This window comes from Ranitomeya imitator, chromosome 5, assembly GCF_032444005.1.
Source record: "Ranitomeya imitator isolate aRanImi1 chromosome 5, aRanImi1.pri, whole genome shotgun sequence".
NCBI classification, from domain to species: Eukaryota; Metazoa; Chordata; class Amphibia; order Anura; family Dendrobatidae; genus Ranitomeya; species Ranitomeya imitator.
In genome coordinates this window covers 654,283,157-654,301,141 of record NC_091286.1, presented here as the reverse complement: position 1 = coordinate 654,301,141, position 17,985 = coordinate 654,283,157, and the positions used below count along the sequence as shown (strand labels likewise).

Here is a 17,985-nt window from a genome sequence, read left to right as displayed (position 1 = left end):
GTCTCCCTCTCAGCCCTCGCCGAGGAGAGGGGTGAGGAGGAAATTCGGCAAGGACCGGCCACCAAACTCACCCTGAGGCACCAATGAAGGCACAGTGGAGAAATGTTCTGCCAGCAGGCCTGAGTGTTGCGCTGTGGGTGACACCACACTGCTCGCTCAGCCGCTAATAATGGGAAGGCAGAGTGAATTAACACCCTGATTCCCTAAATGTTGAATCTGAAAAACAAAATAAATAATTAGTAAAATGCAACAAACCTGCGAAAGCAAAAAATGATTAGCTGCGGATATGGGAGATCCAGGTCCGCCTCCTACAGACACCAAGCACAAACTGAGGTGCTCCGTGCCTGTCGGGGGTGTATACTGCCAGGGAGGGGCTATTGTTCTTTTCCTTTTTTGCATAGTGTCAGCCTCCTAGCAGCAGCATCCACCCACGGTTATCTGTGTCCCCCAATGAAGCGATAAAGAAAGGGCCAACAAGTGCTAAGCATCTCAAGATTGTTGGAAGACCATTCCCGGTGACTACCTCTTGAAGCTCATCAAGAGAATGCCAAGAGTGCGCAAAGCAGTCATCAAGGCAAAAAGTGGCTACTTTGAAGAACCTAGAATACAAAGACATATTTTCAGTTGTTTCACACTTTTTTGTTAAGTATATAATTCCACATGTGTTAATTCATAGTTTTGATGCCTTCAGTGTGAATGTACAATTTTCATAGTCATGAAAATACAGAATGATAATGATAACGGCCCAGCTCTGCACTTCTGCTCGCACCGGATATTACCACTCAGCCCCAGTCACATGATTAGACATTAGAAGCAGACGGAGCCGTAATAACAGGTACACCCTCGACCAGATGTGGATCAGCCCCCACTGACGTAATAAGGATAGGCCATCAATATTGTATCCCAGGAAGACCCTCGTATGGAAGCTTCCATAGATCTAGAAGTCATCTGCTCCTACCTCTTCGGGTAGAAGGGAATAAACACATCGTCTTCTATAACTTTCTTTATTCTTGAAACCAGACAACCGACAAGCTCCTAAAAAAAAAAAAAAAAAGTGAGAACTCCAATGATACAACACACATAAAAAATTATATGTATCACCAATCCACATATACATAGCATCTTCAAACATGATTTATGCAGGACTTCCCACCAAGGAGCAGAACTAATAAAAGCCCCGTTCACATGACCGGGCTGCACACCAGCACTGACCGATACTACAGGTTCTCGTCCTGCACAGCTCTCCCGTTGTTGTGTGCTCCCCCATCAGCAGCCATTGTGAGGACAAGACAGCTGTGATGAAGGAAGGGGAGAACGTGGAAAATAGGGATTTTTGTGTACTCACCGTAAAATCCTTTTCTCCGAGCCATTCATTGGGGGACACAGCTCCCTCCCTACTATTAGTTTGTGCTTGTTTTTATCATTTGATATGTTATACTCCCATATATAATGTGACATGCTATACGCTTATATGTTGTTATTGATCTCCTACTGCATTTGCACCGAACTGGTTAGCTGGGAGCCAGCAGGAGGGTGTATACTGCAGGGGAGGAGCTAACTTTCTTTGTATCACTTAGTGTCAGCCTCCTGGTGGCAGCAGCATACACCCTATGGTCTGTGTCCCCCAATGAATGGCTCGGATAAAAGGATTTTACGGTGAGTACACAAAAATCCCTATTTCTCCTTCGCCTCATTGGGGGACACAGACCATGGGACGTCCCAAAGCAGTCCCTGGGTGGGGACAACATAAGATCAGGCCGTGTAGCCGCTACTTACAAGTGCGCCACTGCGGCCTGCAAAGTCCGCCTGCCAAGACTCACATCTGTGGAAGTGTGTGAATTATAGTGCTTCAAGAATGCATGCGGACTGGAGGAATTCGCAAGCTTGCGGTCGTGCTTGCCGACGTCTGGTGCCTAGAGCCCTCAGACAGGGAGATAGGCTGACATCTAGCACGGAAGGACTCCTGGATGGAGAAAAGAATCCACCAGGCTAACATGGCCAATGAAACGGCTAAACCCTTCCTGTGACCGTCAGGAAGCCTACTTACCATCGAGAAGCCCAAGTAAAGTGTCCAACCTTCGGAAGGACGCTGTCCTCGATACGTACCCACTCGGAGCACTCACTTCATCCAGATTATGGAGAACCCATTCCGTTTTGTGAACTGGAGCCGAAAGAGATGAGAGGACGATGCCCCTGCAACAGTGGGAATACACTACCCCCTTGGCAACGAGGGAAGGGGATGGCTTGAGGGCAACCTTGCCTTGATGGTAATAAGGAAAAAAGTCTGAAAGAACAGAGCGGCGAGCTCTGAAGACTCATTAGGATGACAAGAACGCAGAGAAAAAAGGGGAGTGACCTTCCCTGATAGTAAAGTCTGTCCGGATCAAAAAAGGAGTCTACTGTAAGATCCCCAGGACCATTAAGGTCCAACAGATCTAACGGTACGCAGTAGGGAAGAACTACAGGTGAAGGGTCCCTGCGAGAAAGTCCATATTTCGAGTTTTGTCGCAATAAGACGGAAAAATACTAGTACCGCAAGTGAGAAAACCTGACATGGTCAGTGCGGGTCTCCCGGGATCACTGGGGCCCTTCCTGCTTCCAAAAAGTTCTCAGACGTAGTGGAAGAGTTATGGGAATTGGTACCATGGAAGAACAGAGCATGCACTGCGATGGTCTTGGATCTCGAGGCCAAACCATGAACTGGAGTACATTGGCGTTCAGCTTGGATGCCATCCGACCTACATCTGGAGTACTCCAGTGAAGGCAGATCTGATGGAAGACTTCCAAGTGAAGTTCCCACTCACTTGAGGAGAAAGCCTGATGGCTGAATATGCCAGCCGCCCAGTGTTCTACTCCACGGATATGTACTGTTGAGATCACCGAATGATAGATCTCGGCCCATCAGAGTGCGAGGTACCTCGGCCATGGCGCTTGACTGTGGGTACTTGCTAGATCAGGGGTGGGCAATTAATTTTGCCATGGGGCCGCATGAGAAATTGGGATGGTTTTAGAGGGCCGGACTAATATAATTAACTCATTTTCACCCATACTGTAGTATACATATGCTATCTTTTCATAAACAAACAGACAGGGATGGCTCTGTTTTTGGAGTAATGCAGCCATGTTTTCCTAATCTTGGACAACCCCTTTAAGACTGTACTAAAACAGCAAATCCACCCACTGTAACATAAAAGCACTATGGATTTTCCAGTTGGGGTCTGATCACTGCTTAAAAAAGGGAAACCTACCCCCAGTGACTGGATGACAAGGTAAAATGCTTAAAGGGGCCCGTCAGCGCATCTTTACAGCTGGCAGTAGGAATATTGCTGTGGAGGAGCTTTTTGTCCCCAATAACAATACACCTTTTGTATAGCAATCCAACGGACCAATATTGAGAAATCTAGTATAGACGTCACATGCAAATCAGGCTGGACGTGCACTGGGGGCGTGTCACTGCAGCAGTATTGTCTTTTAAGTGCATTGACATTCCACAGTGCACTTTTTGCATGATTTGCATATGGTTTCTATGCAAGATTTCTCAAGATTAGCACATTGGATCATTACAAAAAAAGTCTCATTTTTTATGGGGGGACAAGCACTGACACATTTACACCACTGCTTCCGTATTTAAAAGAAAAAACATCCAGGAAGTTCCCTTTTAAAGGGGTTGGCCCGTGAAGAGCAATTATGACCCCTCTACAGGAAAAGAGCTGTCTGTCTGATCACAGGAGGGATCGTCTGCTCACAAGATCCTGCGCCCAAGTGGTGGAACACATACTGTATGTGCAATGGCTATGGGGCTGACAGGAGCCCCAAGTGCTGAGGTATCTGTAACAGCCTCATAGTGTCCTGGGGGACCACCCAAACACTGAAATGGGGTCTCCGCACCCCCCGAGATCACACGCAGCACTAGATGTACAGAGTTTGTATCTGTTATATAGAACACACAATGCATGATACAAAGCAGGAGCTTTCTATACAGGTGCACAGGCATGGAGCCCTCCTATCCCCCCACACAGAGACAGCAACTGCCCCCCAGTCACCCCTGCTGGCAGGCTGCCCCGAGCCTTGCATGCACCCCTCCTCTCCCACCTGCAGCCCCCATGACCGGCCCAGGACTCCCCTCTTCTGCAGCTCTTACTTGCTCTTGTGTGCAGACTCGACATGTTGACTTCTGGGATGCGGGGGGAGGGCAGAAGATTGAGAAGGAAACAGGAACCTGGCGGCGCTGCTGCTGCATCCTCCTGCACAAGGGAACATGGCTTCTCATCACCCGCAGCTCTGCTCACACAGCACAGGGGAACATGGCTCCTCATCACCCTCAGCTCTGCAAGCGCAGTTCCGACAGCGTGTCGCCTTCACTCCAGCCGCCAGTGGTCTTCAGAAGCGGCTGGCCGAGCGGTGCCGGGGGCGGCTGTCAGAAGTGACAGCTAGCTGGCGGGCCGTTTAAAATCATCAGGCGGGCCGGATGCGGCCCGCGGGCCGCATCTTGCCCAGGTCTGTGCTAGATGGTTGACGTATGGCACAGCCGTGGCATTATCCAATTGAAGACGGATGGTTGACCCGCGTAAAGGCAGTGGACCTGCTGTAGGATTAGCCGTACCGTTCGGATCCCCAGAGCAATGATCGGGAGAAGAAGACTGGCACTGGTATTCCCTAATAACCATTGGACCAGGAGAAGGCTCTGGATGAGGAAGGAGCTCAGAGACTACCCTTTGAAAGCCTGATTGGCTTCCTGAAAATGAGCGGAGCGAAAGAAACTGCTTCCATTGACGACTTTTTCTTCAGGACCCTCCTAGCGAATTGAATGAACCGAGGGAATGAGTGATCAAGTGCACGAGCTCCCTGTCGAAGGGCCACGACCTTGACTCGAGAGAGAATTACCATCCTTCTTGTGCAGATCATCCTCAAAAAAGGATCTGCTGGGCTGGGAATGAGGAAAAAACTTGTCTAAGTTTAGCTGCTAGCCCAAGTGAGAGGGTATTGCAAGTGATATAGACGACTCAGCGTAGTCCTTGAAGAGCGGCTAGAAAAATCGACCAAATAGGGCAGGACGACCATGATTCTAGGGTGCAAGAAGCACATGACAACCGCCATGACCCTTGCGACCACTCTGGTGCGGTAGCCAGGCCGAAGGGCAAGGTCGTGACTTGAGAATGCTGTTCGCGAATGGAAAGGCGAAGAGATTATTGTAGAGGGGAAAAATAGGAATGTGAGGTCTGTTGAAGTAATGGCTGAGCGGAGGAACTCCATCTGAAAAAGGAGGACCTTGTCAAAGGTTGTTAGAGGTTTGAGGTCCAGGAATGGTCTTACTTTTCATACCCTCCTTTTTGGAACCAAGATCCATTAGATCTAGACTGTTCTGGACAACGCTTCCACTGCTGGTTGGGTCTCTAGAAAAGATACGATCCCTTGTTAGTCTCCCGCTCAGAAGACTTGATTGGCCAGCTATACTGTCTTTGGGGAAAGGCTACTTGTGTGAATCGAAGTAGTTAAGGTCTCTGACCAGGAGACTATTGGTCAAGCAACCCATGTGGCGGCTAAGGAAGGGTAGGGCGCTGAACCCGAAACCACAAGACGGGAACGAACCAGATTTGCTATCCGACCGTCTGTGGTATTTTAATTGATGATACATCGGGCAGGGATACTGGTAGGTATACCACAAGAAATTCTACCCGGTTAGTCTGCCAAGTGGCAGAATGCGGGGCTGCAACCAGCAGGTCTCTTGCCATCGTCGTGCAGAGAAGAAAATTAGGAACCCTCGATCCACCATCCTCTTAACAGGGACGTGGAGAGGAATCGTCCGCTTTCTTGCATCATCCGCTAAATAGTGGTGATACAAAGGGGGGTGCTCGGACGCCAAAAATGTGTGCCTCTGTACATCCCCAGAGTTGAGGTCCCCGGGTGGACAGGGCAGGTTGTCTGGCGTTAGGCCTGGATGCAGAAGAGGATACATGGAGGCGACACTGCATGTGCTCGTCTGTTGAAGGTGTGGGGGGGAAAATCGGTGCCCTTTAAGGGACCCGTCGCCCATAAAAATCAGACCAGGTATGGCATCCCACTTAGAGGCTTCTGTCCAGTGAATCGCTCGTCAATTTGTTGAGGGTATAAATAGGAGAGTCCCTCTTTTTCTGAAGCTCTGGCAATCCAAGGCACTAGCCGATCCATATTCAGCGTTGTTCTCAACAAATCATAGGGGAGAGATCAGGAAATGAAAACTTCCGTTTTCTAGACGCCTGTACGTTTTTCTAGAGTACTTGCGGCCCCTGCTAGCCGACGGCTCCCATGTAGTAGAGGGACCATGTATATCGGTCCTGCGAGCACTCCGAGCCACAGAGGGTTCACAGAGGGATTCAATCTCTTTGTCAGAGAAACCATGGGTTGCGGTTAGTGACAAAGTCCACTGAGGGGGACTAGGTACTCTGAGATAAACTGAGATCAGCGGCGGAAGGCTCCAGAGCTCAGTTAGGGTGACCAGCTACGGATTGATGATGTGCTCTTAAGACCAGTAAATAATGGTCATGCGCCTTTAAGACTAGGGAATACTGGTCGTGTGCCTTTAGGAGGAGGGCATACTGTTCATGTGCCTTTAAAAGCTGGGCATACTGGTCATGCGCCTTTAAGACCAGGGCATACTGGTCATGCGCCTTTAAGACCAGGGCATACTGGTCATGTGCCTTTAAGACCAGGGCATACTGGTCATGTGCCTTTAAGACCAGGACATACTGGCCATGTGCGTAAGACCAGGGCCTACTGGTCACGTACCTTTAAGACCAGGGCATACTGATCATGTGCCTTTAAGACCAGGTAAAACTGGTCATGTGCCCTTACGACCAGGGAATACTGGTCATGCGCCTTTAAGACCAGGGCATACTGATCATGTGCCTTTAAGACCAGGAATACAGGTCATGTGCCTTTAAGACCAGGAATACTGGTCATGTGCCTTTAAGACCAGGGCATACTGGTCATGTGCCTTTAAGACCAGGAATACAGGTCATGTGCCTTTAAGACCAGGAATACTGGTCATGTGCCTTTAAGACCAGGGCATACTGATCATGTGCCTTTAAGACCAGGAATACAGGTCATGTGCCTTTAAGACCGGGGCATTTTTCAAGGATTACGCCAGAGGTGAAGCCCCTTGAGGGGAACTAGGTACTCTGGGAAGAGCCGGGATCGGCGGCAGCGGAGGCTCCTGAGCTCATTTGTGAAGTACTCTGGGAAAGGTGACCGGCTTCTGGCAGAGCAGAGAATACTGGTAATGTGCCCCTTTTAAACTAGGGAACCTTTAAGACCAGGGAATGCTGGTCATGTGTTTTAACAAAGTCAGGGAAAGCTGGGTGCGTGCGGGGGAGGGGCGCGGAGGGAGGATTCTCCTTACCAAGATTCTGAGTCCCTCGTCTGGAATAGCGCTGTCTTCAGCGCTGAATACCGCCGATGCGATGCAGCAGCCACTTCCGGATGAGCTCATGTCTGGAGATGGCAGGAGGATGAAGGTGGCCGCCGAGAATAGAGTTCTCGTCCTGAATGAGAGGCGCCTGAATGGGGGGGGGCAGAGCTTGAAGCGTGGCCTAGCATGGGCAGAGTTCCGGGTTGCGGCCTACATAAACCCGAAGCCTGGGGCTAAATTATTGAAGCCAGCCGGCACCGAAGGGAAAAAGCCGCTGGATGCGCAGAGCCCTCCAACCGCTCGAGTCCCGGCACTTACCCCAGTATGCAGCTTTGTTCAACAGGTCAGAAAGGTAGAGAAATGATCCTGTGCTGTTGCTGCTGTTTGGACGGTGCAGGGATAAGAAAAGTCCTCAATCCATCGTCCCTTTGGAGGTGGAGAGGAACCGTCCGCCTCCCTGTACCATCCGCTCTTAATAGTGGTGATGCAGTGGGCGCTGCTCGGACGCCATGCTGGAAGGTGCCTCTGTACAGCCGAGGGTAAAACCTGGTGGGCAGGGCTGAATGTCCGGCAATAGGCCTGGCTGCAGAAGAGGATACTGGAGGTGACACTCCAGTGCTCGTCTGATAAGGGAGGGGGGAGATCGGTGCCCTTGAAGGGGCCAGTCGCCCCTAGAATCAGCTCAGGCAGTGGCTTCCCACGTCACAGGAGAGGATACGGAGAGGTAACACTCCTGTGCTCGCCTGTTGTTGGTTCGGGGAGATCGGAACATGAAAGAATCCGTCGCCCCATTCGTCCGTGTAAAAAGGTAAAAAAAAAAAAAGGTAAAAAAAGAGTTCTTTGGGTCTGAATAGCAGACCCATCCGAGTGCCTCCTACGGACACTAAGCAAGAACTGGTTAGCTGGGGGCCAGCAGGAGGGTGCACACTGCAGGGGAGGAGATCACTTTCTTTGTATTACTTAGTGTCAGCCTCCTGGTGGCAGCAGCATACACCCATGGTCTGTGTCCCCCAATGAGGCGACGGAGAAACATACATATCAGTAAGTGCCCCAAAATCAGGTCCTCGACACATCTGAGGTGGTCAACGCCTTCAGGTGCATTACCAGAGGGTGATTCTAGGAGCGTGCAGGACGGCATCGGTGTGGACGACCTTCTATATTGACTGTATCAGTGATGATGCAGAGGGGGGCTGCACGGATGCCATATATATCATGTCCGGCTATGCACCTGGCTCCAGGAGAGGTAGATAGAGGGCTACTCCATGTGGTCGCTTGCTATGGAGGGGGGAGATCGGAACGCGAAGGAACCGTCGCCCGTAAGGTGAGCTCAGGGCTGACATCCAACGTTGCAGGAAAGGATACGGGAGGGACGCTCCACGTACTTGCCTGTTGATGGTTCAGGGGAGATCGGAACCTAGAAAGGATCCGTCGCCCCCATTCGCTCCGTTAAAGAAAAATAGAATAAAAAGTAAAAAGCTAAAATAAAAAACGGTGGGGTCTGAAAGCAGACACAAGTGCCTCCTTCAGACACTAAGCAAGAACTGGTTCACTGATAGCCAGTCAGGAGGGTGTATACTGCAGGGGAGAAGCTATTCTTTCTGTTTACTTAGTGTCCTCCTAGTGGCAGCAGCATAACACCCATGGCCCTGTGTCCCCCAATGAGGCGTTGGAGAAATCAGGTCCTCGACACATTTGAGGTGGCCAACGCCTTCAGGTGCATTACCAGAGGGTGATTCTAGGAGCGTGCAGGACGGCTTCGATGCGGACGACCTTCTATATTGATTGTTGCTTCCCACTCCACATTGCAGGGATTACACGACTATTCCCTTCACCTCACCTGCACAGATTTGCTTTTCTCATCTCCCAGGACATGTGTTTTGCAGAAATGCACCAGCCTCTCAGTCTGAGTAGATGACATCGGATCCCACACATGAGCTACAAGACCTGAAAAACATCAATTACACAAAGCCTGAATATATCACATATGCATATAGCACCAATCTCAGCGCTCACATCCGTCACTGTTCCCAGAGGTGATCCAATTCCTCCAGGTTAGGTACATACACGACACAATAGGGCGAACGCTAATTACTGATCCCAAGTTACATCTCGTATTATACCGCAGAGCTGCACTCACTATTCTGCTGGTGCAGTCATTGTGTACATACAGTCATGGCCAGAAGTTTTGAGAATGACACCAAAATTATATTTTCACATGATCTGCTGCCCTCTGGTTTTTATTAGTATTTGTCTGATGTTTATACCACATACAGAAATATAATTGCAATTATATTATGAGTACCAATAGGTTATATTGACAGTTAGAATGAGTTAATGCAGCAAGTCAATATTTGCAGTGTTGACCCTTCTTCTTCAAGACCTCTGCAATTCTCCCTGGCATGCTCTCAATCAACTTCTGGACCAAATCCTGACTGATAGCAGTCCATTCTTGCATAATCAATGCTTGCATTTTGCCAGAATTTGTTGGTTTTTGTTTGTCCACCCGTCTCTTGATGATTGACCACAAGTTCTCAATGGGATTAAGATCTGGGGAGTTTCCAGGCCATGGACCCAAAATCTCTATGTTTTGTTCCATGAGCCATTTAGTTATCACCTTTGCTTTATGGCAAGGTGCTCCATCATGCTGGAAAAGGCATTGTTGGGCGCCAAACTGCTCTTGGACGGTTGGGAGAAGTTGCTCTTGGAGGACATTCTGGTACCAGTCTTTATTCATGGCTGTGTTTTTAGGCAAGACTGTGAGTGAGCCGATTCCCTTGGCTGAGAAGCAACCCCACACATGAATGGTTTCAGGATGCTTTACAGTTGGCATGAGACAAGACTGGTGGTAGCGCTCACCTCTTCTTCTCCGAATAGGCTGTTTTCCAAATGTCCCAAACAAGCGAAAAGGGGATTCATCAGAGAAACTGACTTTGCCCCAGTCCTCAGCAGTCCACTCCCTGTACCATTTGCAGAATATCAGTCGGTCCCTGATGTTTTTTCTGGAGTGAAGTGGCTTCTTTGCTGCCCTCCTTGAAACCAGGCCTTGCTCAAAGAGTCTCCGCCTCACAGTGCGTGCAGAAGCACTCACACCAGCCTGCTGCCATTCCTAAGCAAGCTCGGCACTGCTGGGAGTCCGATCCCACAGCTGAAACAGTTTTAAGATACGGTCCTGGCGCTTGCTGGTCTTTCTTGGGCGCCCTGGAGCCTTTTTGACAACAATGGAAGCTCTCTCCTTGAAGTTCTTGATGATGCGATAGATTGTTGACTGAGGTGCAATCTTTGTAGCTGCGATACTCTTCCCTGTTAGGCCATTTTTGTGCAGTGCAATGATGGCTGCACGTGTTTCTTTAGAGATAACCATGGTTAACTGAAGAGAAACAGTGATACCAAGCACCAGCCTCCTTTTAAAGTGTCCAGTGATGTCATTCTTACTTAATCATGACTGATTGATCGCCAGCCCTGTCCTCATCAACACCCACACCTGTGTTAATGGATCAATCACTAAAACGATGTTAGCTGCTCCTTTTAAGGCAGGACTGCAATGATGTTGAAATGTGTTTTGGGGGTTAAAGTTCATTTTCTGGGCAAATATTGACTTTGCAAGTACAGTAATTGCTGTTAAGCTGATCACTCTGATATTCAGGAGTATATGCAAATTGCCATTAGAAAAAATGAAGCAGTAGACTTTGGAAAAATTAATTTTTGTCTCATTCTCAAAACTTTTGGCCATGACTGTACATTACATTACTGATCCTGAGATACATCCTGTATTATACCCCAGAGCTGCAATCACTATTCTGCTGGTGCAGTCACTGTGTACATACATTACTGATCCTGAGTTACATCCCGTATTATACCCCAGAGCTGCACTCACTATTCTGCTGGTGCCGTCACTGTGTACATACATTACTGATCCTGAGATACATCCTGTATTATACCCCAGAGCTGCACTCACTATTCTGCTGGTGCAGTCACTGTGTACATACATTACATTACTGATCCTGTACTGATCCTGTACTATACCCCAGAGCTGTGCTCACTCTTCTACTGGTGCAGTCACTGTGTGCATACATTACTGATCCTGAGTTACATCCTGTATTATACCCCAGAGCTGCACTCACTATTCTGCTGGTGCAGTCACTGTGTACATACATTACTGATCGTGTACTGATCCTGAGTTACATCATGTATTATACTCCAGAGCTGCACTCACTATTCTGCTGCTGCAGTCACTCTGTACATGCATTACACTACTGATCCTGAGTTACATCCTGTATTATCCTCCAGAGCTGCACTCACTATTCTGCTGGTGCAGTCACTGTGTACATACATTACATTACTGATCCTGAGATACATCCTGTATTATACCCCAGAGCTGCACTCACTATTCTGCTGGTGCAGTCACTGTGCACATACATTACTGATCCTGAGTTACATCCTGTATTATACCCCAGAGCTGCACTCACTATTCTGCTGGTGCAGTCACTGTGCACATACATTACATTACTGATCCTGAGTTACATGCTGTATTATACTCCAGAGCTGCGCTCACTATTCTGCTGGTGCAGTCGCTTTGCACATACATTACATTACTGCTCCTGAGTTACATCCTGTATTATACCCCAGAGCTGCACTCACTATTCTGCTGGTTGTTATTGCGCTGAAACACTGAAGCTGCAGAATTCTGATTACAGCCCCGAGTATATTCTCACCTGAAACTTTGGGAATCACAGTCTTCTCTATGACAGCGGTCAGCACTTTGTGATCCGGGTCATCTTCTATATTATTTTCATGCTCATATTTGCCGAAGCAGAAATCATCGGTGTCACGATACCATGACATTTGCTCCAGCTGTGTGATGTCCTAGACCAAGGAATACAAAGATGTCAACCCCAAAAGGTCATAGACATTGTGGTAACTAGAGAGTTAATCGATAATGCAAATGAGGTTGTGATCGAGCACTTCCCGAGCCTCCGCACTAGGATTAGCCTCACTTAGCTTGATTGAGGTCTCACTGTGTGACATCATCAGGCGAGACACAAGGAAATCAAGACCGTGGCCTATCAATCAAGCTAGAGACTGCTCCTGGGTGGGTGCTGGGGATGTGCTCGGTCACAACCAGAACACTCAAAACTGTATCTGCATGTGAATTAAAGATCTAATCACCGGGGAATGCAGCAACAGATAAAAGATATATGGTTTGATATTTACAGATTTCTTTTAAAGGATCCCTCCACTCACACACTTTATTATGCCTGGTGCAGGGGTGGAGCTTGGCAATATATGTGTTCTTTCTATTTCTGTGTAGTGCTCCTTCCCCTGAGACCCAGCAAGCGGCACAACACACACAGACGTCTTCCTACATACAGCTTCGCTACCTGCAGAGGGTTCCAGCCTATTAACTCCGTCCGTACCACAGGGCTCAGCAGCTTGGGAATACACAGACTGATGTAAGCGTCGTAATACGTCTCAGGGAACCGCTCCCTCCACTCATTAAATTTCGACAGGATGTTTTTGATATGGCAGAAATCCTCATGGACATCATCAAAGATGGGTTTACACAGGAGGAGGACGTCCTCTGCAGAAGGAAGACATTAACGTTACATAGACTTATTCCTAATTTTATTAAAAGGCAAAATGTACACCTGACATTCATAATTCACACTGGACAGGAACTTTAAAGGGCTATTCTCATCACCAAGATCTTATCCTATTATGCAGTAGGTTTAATAATATCAGCAAATACTTCAAATAGCAAATGTAGCACAGTTCTTCTGATTAGCTGTGTTGCTTACTCCATCTCCAGTGCATTGGAGCAACTAGACCACTAACAGACAAGTCACTAGACAAGAAACCTGTGAAACCCATAAAGGCAACAGGTTTCTGCTAATAACCAAGAAAAATTATCTTTCACAATTGGTGCAGAATCCAACCAGAGGAGCAGCACTTTTAGACCTAATACTATCTAATAGACCTGACAGAATAACAAATCTGCAGGTGGTCGGGCATCTAGGAAATAGCGACCACAATATTGTACAGTTTCACCTGTCTTTCACTAGGGGGACTTGTCAGGGAGTCACAAAAACACTGAACTTTAGGAAGGCAAAGTTTGACCAGCTTAGAGATGCCCTTAATCTGGTAGACTGGGACAATATCCTCAGAAATGAGAATACAGATAATAAATGGGAAATGTTTAAGAACATCCTAAATAGGCAGTGTAAGCGGTTTATACCTTGTGGGAATAAAAGGACTAGAAATAGGAAAAACCCAATGTGGCTAAACAAAGAAGTAAGACAGGCAATTAACAGTAAAAAGAAAGCATTTGCACTACTAAAGCAGGATGGCACCATTGAAGCTCTAAAAAACTATAGGGAGAAAAATACTTTATCTAAAAAACTAATTAAAGCTGCCAAAAAGGAAACAGAGAAGCACATTGCTAAGGAGAGTAAAACTAATCCCAAACTGTTTTTCAACTATATCAATAGTAAAAGAATAAAAACTGAAAATGTAGGCCCCTTAAAAAATAGTGAGGAAAGAATGGTTGTAGATGACGAGGAAAAAGCTAACATATTAAACACCTTCTTCTCCACGGTATTCACGGTGGAAAATGAAATGCTAGGTGAAATCCCAAGAAACAATGAAAACCCTATATTAAGGGTCACCAATCTAACCCAAGAAGAGGTGCGAAACCGGCTAAATAAGATTAAAATAGATAAATCTCCGGGTCCGGATGGCATACACCCACGAGTACTAAGAGAACTAAGTAATGTAATAGATAAACCATTATTTCTTATTTTTAGGGACTCTATAGCGACAGGGTCTGTTCCGCAGGACTGGCGCATAGCAAATGTGGTGCCAATATTCAAAAAGGGCTCTAAAAGTGAACCTGGAAATTATAGGCCAGTAAGTCTAACCTCTATTGTTGGTAAAATATTTGAAGGGTTTCTGAGGGATGTTATTCTGGATTATCTCAATGAGAATAACTGTTTAACTCCATATCAGCATGGGTTTATGAGAAATCGCTCCTGTCAAACCAATCTAATCAGTTTTTATGAAGAGGTAAGCTATAGGCTGGACCACGGTGAGTCATTGGACGTGGTATATCTCGATTTTTCCAAAGCGTTTGATACCGTGCCGCACAAGAGGTTGGTACACAAAATGAGAATGCTTGGCCTGGGGGAAAATGTGTGTAAATGGGTTAGTAACTGGCTTAGTGATAGAAAGCAGAGGGTGGTTATAAATGGTATAGCCTCTAACTGGGTCGCTGTGACCAGTGGGGTACCGCAGGGGTCAGTATTGGGACCTGTTCTCTTCAACATATTCATTAATGATCTGGTAGAAGGTTTACACAGTAAAATATCGATATTTGCAGATGATACAAAACTATGTAAAGCAGTTAATACAAGAGAAGATAGTATTCTGCTACAGATGGATCTGGATAAGTTGGAAACTTGGGCTGAAAGGTGGCAGATGAGGTTTAACAATGATAAATGTAAGGTTATACACATGGGAAGAGGGAATCAATATCACCATTACACACTGAACGGGAAACCACTGGGTAAATCTGACAGGGAGAAGGACTTGGGGATCCTAGTTAATGATAAACTTACCTGGAGCAGCCAGTGCCAGGCAGCAGCTGCCAAGGCAAACAGGATCATGGGGTGCATTAAAAGAGGTCTGGATACACATGATGAGAGCATTATACTGCCTCTGTACAAATCCCTAGTTAGACCGCACATGGAGTACTGTGTCCAGTTTTGGGCACCGGTGCTCAGGAAGGATATAATGGAACTAGAGAGAGTACAAAGGAGGGCAACAAAATTAATAAAGGGGATGGGAGAACTACAATACCCAGATAGATTAGCGAAATTAGGATTATTTAGTCTAGAAAAAAGACGACTGAGGGGCGATCTAATAACCATGTATAAGTATATAAGGGGACCTTACAAATATCTCGCTGAGGATCTGTTTATACCAAGGAAGGTGACGGGCACAAGGGGGCATTCTTTGCGTCTGGAGGAGAGAAGGTTTTTCCACCAACATAGAAGAGGATTCTTTACTGTTAGGGCAGTGAGAATCTGGAATTGCTTGCCTGAGGAGGTGGTGATGGCGAACTCAGTCGAGGGGTTCAAGAGAGGCCTGGATGTCTTCCTGGAGCAGAACAATATTGTATCATACAATTATTAGGTTCTGTAGAAGGACGTAGATCTGGGGATTTATTATGATGGAATATAGGCTGAACTGGATGGACAAATGTCTTTTTTCGGCCTTACTAACTATGTTACTATGTTACTATGAGTTGTCGTAACCATGGATGCCTAAGCCACTGAATTGCCCTGCAGATGGGGTAAGCAACACCGCTAATCAGAAGAACTATACTACATTTGCAAATGAAAGTATTTTCTAATATTATACCTACTACATATTGGGATAGGATCTTGGACATGGGAATACTCCTTTAACTTCTTCCATTCGCAGTCGATTTTCTTTTCTGTGCTTATTTCCTCCTCTTTTTCTAATGATACTTTTGATTACCCATGAACATAGGCCGTACGAGGGCTTACTGTATGCAAGACACCATTTATTATATCATTATGTAGTGAAAAATGAGAAACAATCCAAGTGCAGTGAAATGGTAGAAGGAAAAAAAAAAAAAAGAATAGGAATTGCGCCAACCTTTATTGCGTTTCTTCTTTTAAGACATTACCTGGTAACAGTATTCTTTTTGCCAGTAGATTTTGTTTTTTTTTTTTTTTTTTAAAGAGGATATGTGGAATTTTTTTTTCTTTAGCAATGTATCTAAGAACTAGCAGGAAAGTGCCCAGCGCCGATCTCTGCCAGGACTGAGCAGTCAATGACCGCTCTTGTTGATGATTCAGCGACTTCCACCGGTGTTGACAGAGCAGCGGTTTTCCTTCCGCTCTCTTTTGTCAATCTGTCATAACTTCTGACTTCATGCTGCTCGACAGCCAACACCCTGATGCCTAACTGCGGGAAGCCGGCTGTCAATCAGCATGACGTCGGAAGTTATGACCAATCGACAGAGCAGAGCTGAAAAGGATCTGCTCTGCTGGCAATGAGCCGCCGAATCACCGGAAGGAGCGGTCAATGACCGACCTGAGCCGGCGACGGGTAGTTACCTCTGGTAGCAACTATCTGCTTGTCAGGGATTTGTAGTCTGTTTGTTTTTTTAACTTTTGGTTTAAGTACCAAGTCTGGGAAAATCTCTTTAACCCCTTCATGACCGGGGGATTTTTCGTTTTTCCGTGTTCGTTTTTCGCTCCCCTCCTTCCCAGAGCCATAACTTTTTTATTTTTCCGTCAATTTGGCCATGCGAGGGCTTATTTTTTGCGGGACGAGTTGTACTTTTGAACGACATCATTGGTTTTAGCATGTCGTGTACTAGAAAACGGGAAAAAAAATTCCAAGTGCGGTGAAATTGCAAAAAAAGTGCAATCCCACATTGGTTTTTTGTTTGGCTTTTTTGCTAGGTTCACTAAATGCTAAAACTGACCTGCCATTATGATTCTCCAGGTCATTACGAGTTCATAGACACCAAACATGACTAGGTAATTTTTTATCTAAGTGGTGAAAAAAAATTCCAAACTTTGCTAAAAAAAAAAAAAAAAAAAAAATTGCGCCATTTTCCGATACTCGTAGCGTCTCCATTTTTCGTCATCTGGGGTCGGTTGAGGGCTTATTTTTTGTGGGCCGAGATGACGTTTTTAATGATAGCATTTCGGTGCAGATACGTTCTTTTGATCGCCCGTTATTGCATTTTAATGCAATGTCGCGGCGACCAAAAAAACGTAATTCTGGCGTTTCAAATTTTTTTCCCGCTACGCTGTTTAGCGATCAGGTTAATACTTTTTTTTAATTGATAGATCGGGTGATTCTGAGCGCAGCGATACCAAATATGTGTAGATTTGATATTTTTTTTATTGATTTATTTTGATTGGGGCGAAAGGGGGGTGATTTAAACTTTTATATTTTTTTTATTTTTTTCACATTTTTTTAAACTTTTTTTTTTAACTTTTGCCATGCTTCAATAGCCTCCATGGGAGGCTAGAAGCAGGCATAGCACGATCGGCTCTGCTACATAGCAGCGATCTGTTGATCGCTGCTATGTAGCAGAATTGCACGTGTGCTGTGAGCGCCGACCACAGGGTGGCGCTCACAGCGACGGGCAATCAGTAACCATAGAGGTCTCAAGGACCTCTATGGTTACCATTCACAAGCATCGCCGACTCCCGATCATGTGACGGGGTCGGCGATGACGTCATTTCCGGCCGCCCGGCCGGAAGCGGTGGTTAAATGCCGCTGTCTGCGTTTGACAGCGGCATTTAACTAGTTAATAGGTGCGGGCAGATCGCGATTCTGCCCGCGCCTATTACGGGCACATGTCAGCTGTTCAAAACAGCTGACATGTCCCGGCTTTGGTGCGGGCTCACCGCGGAGCTCTGCATCAAAGCAGGGGAGCCGGCATCGGACGGTATAGTACGTCCGATGCCGGTAAGGGGTTAAAAATGGTGAAAAAATAAAAATAAGTGAACTTTGTAAAAAAAAAAATATATATATATATTATTTTTTATTTTATT

The 17,985-nt window shown here is 46.5% G+C and overlaps 1 protein-coding gene across 2 annotated transcripts in view; it reads right to left on the bottom strand.

Moving 5' to 3' along the window:
- The window catches only part of GCFC2 (GC-rich sequence DNA-binding factor 2), an 86,272-nt gene that overhangs the window by 24,364 nt on the left and 43,923 nt on the right, over window positions 1-17,985 (bottom strand). The window contains exons 11-14 of one of the 2 annotated variants that reach the window (XR_011312530.1): window positions 12,766-12,965; window positions 12,100-12,250; window positions 9,225-9,331; window positions 72-1,035 (exon numbers count right to left, since the gene is read on the bottom strand). Coding sequence is in view for 1 of the 2 variants with exons in the window: in XM_069728181.1 (XP_069584282.1) it covers window positions 959-1,035; window positions 9,225-9,331; window positions 12,100-12,250; window positions 12,766-12,965 (535 nt within the window). In the remaining variant the exon portion in view is untranslated. The remainder of the gene's footprint in view (window positions 1-71; window positions 1,036-9,224; window positions 9,332-12,099; window positions 12,251-12,765; window positions 12,966-17,985) is intronic. The other variant, XM_069728181.1, reaches the window with a different exon arrangement.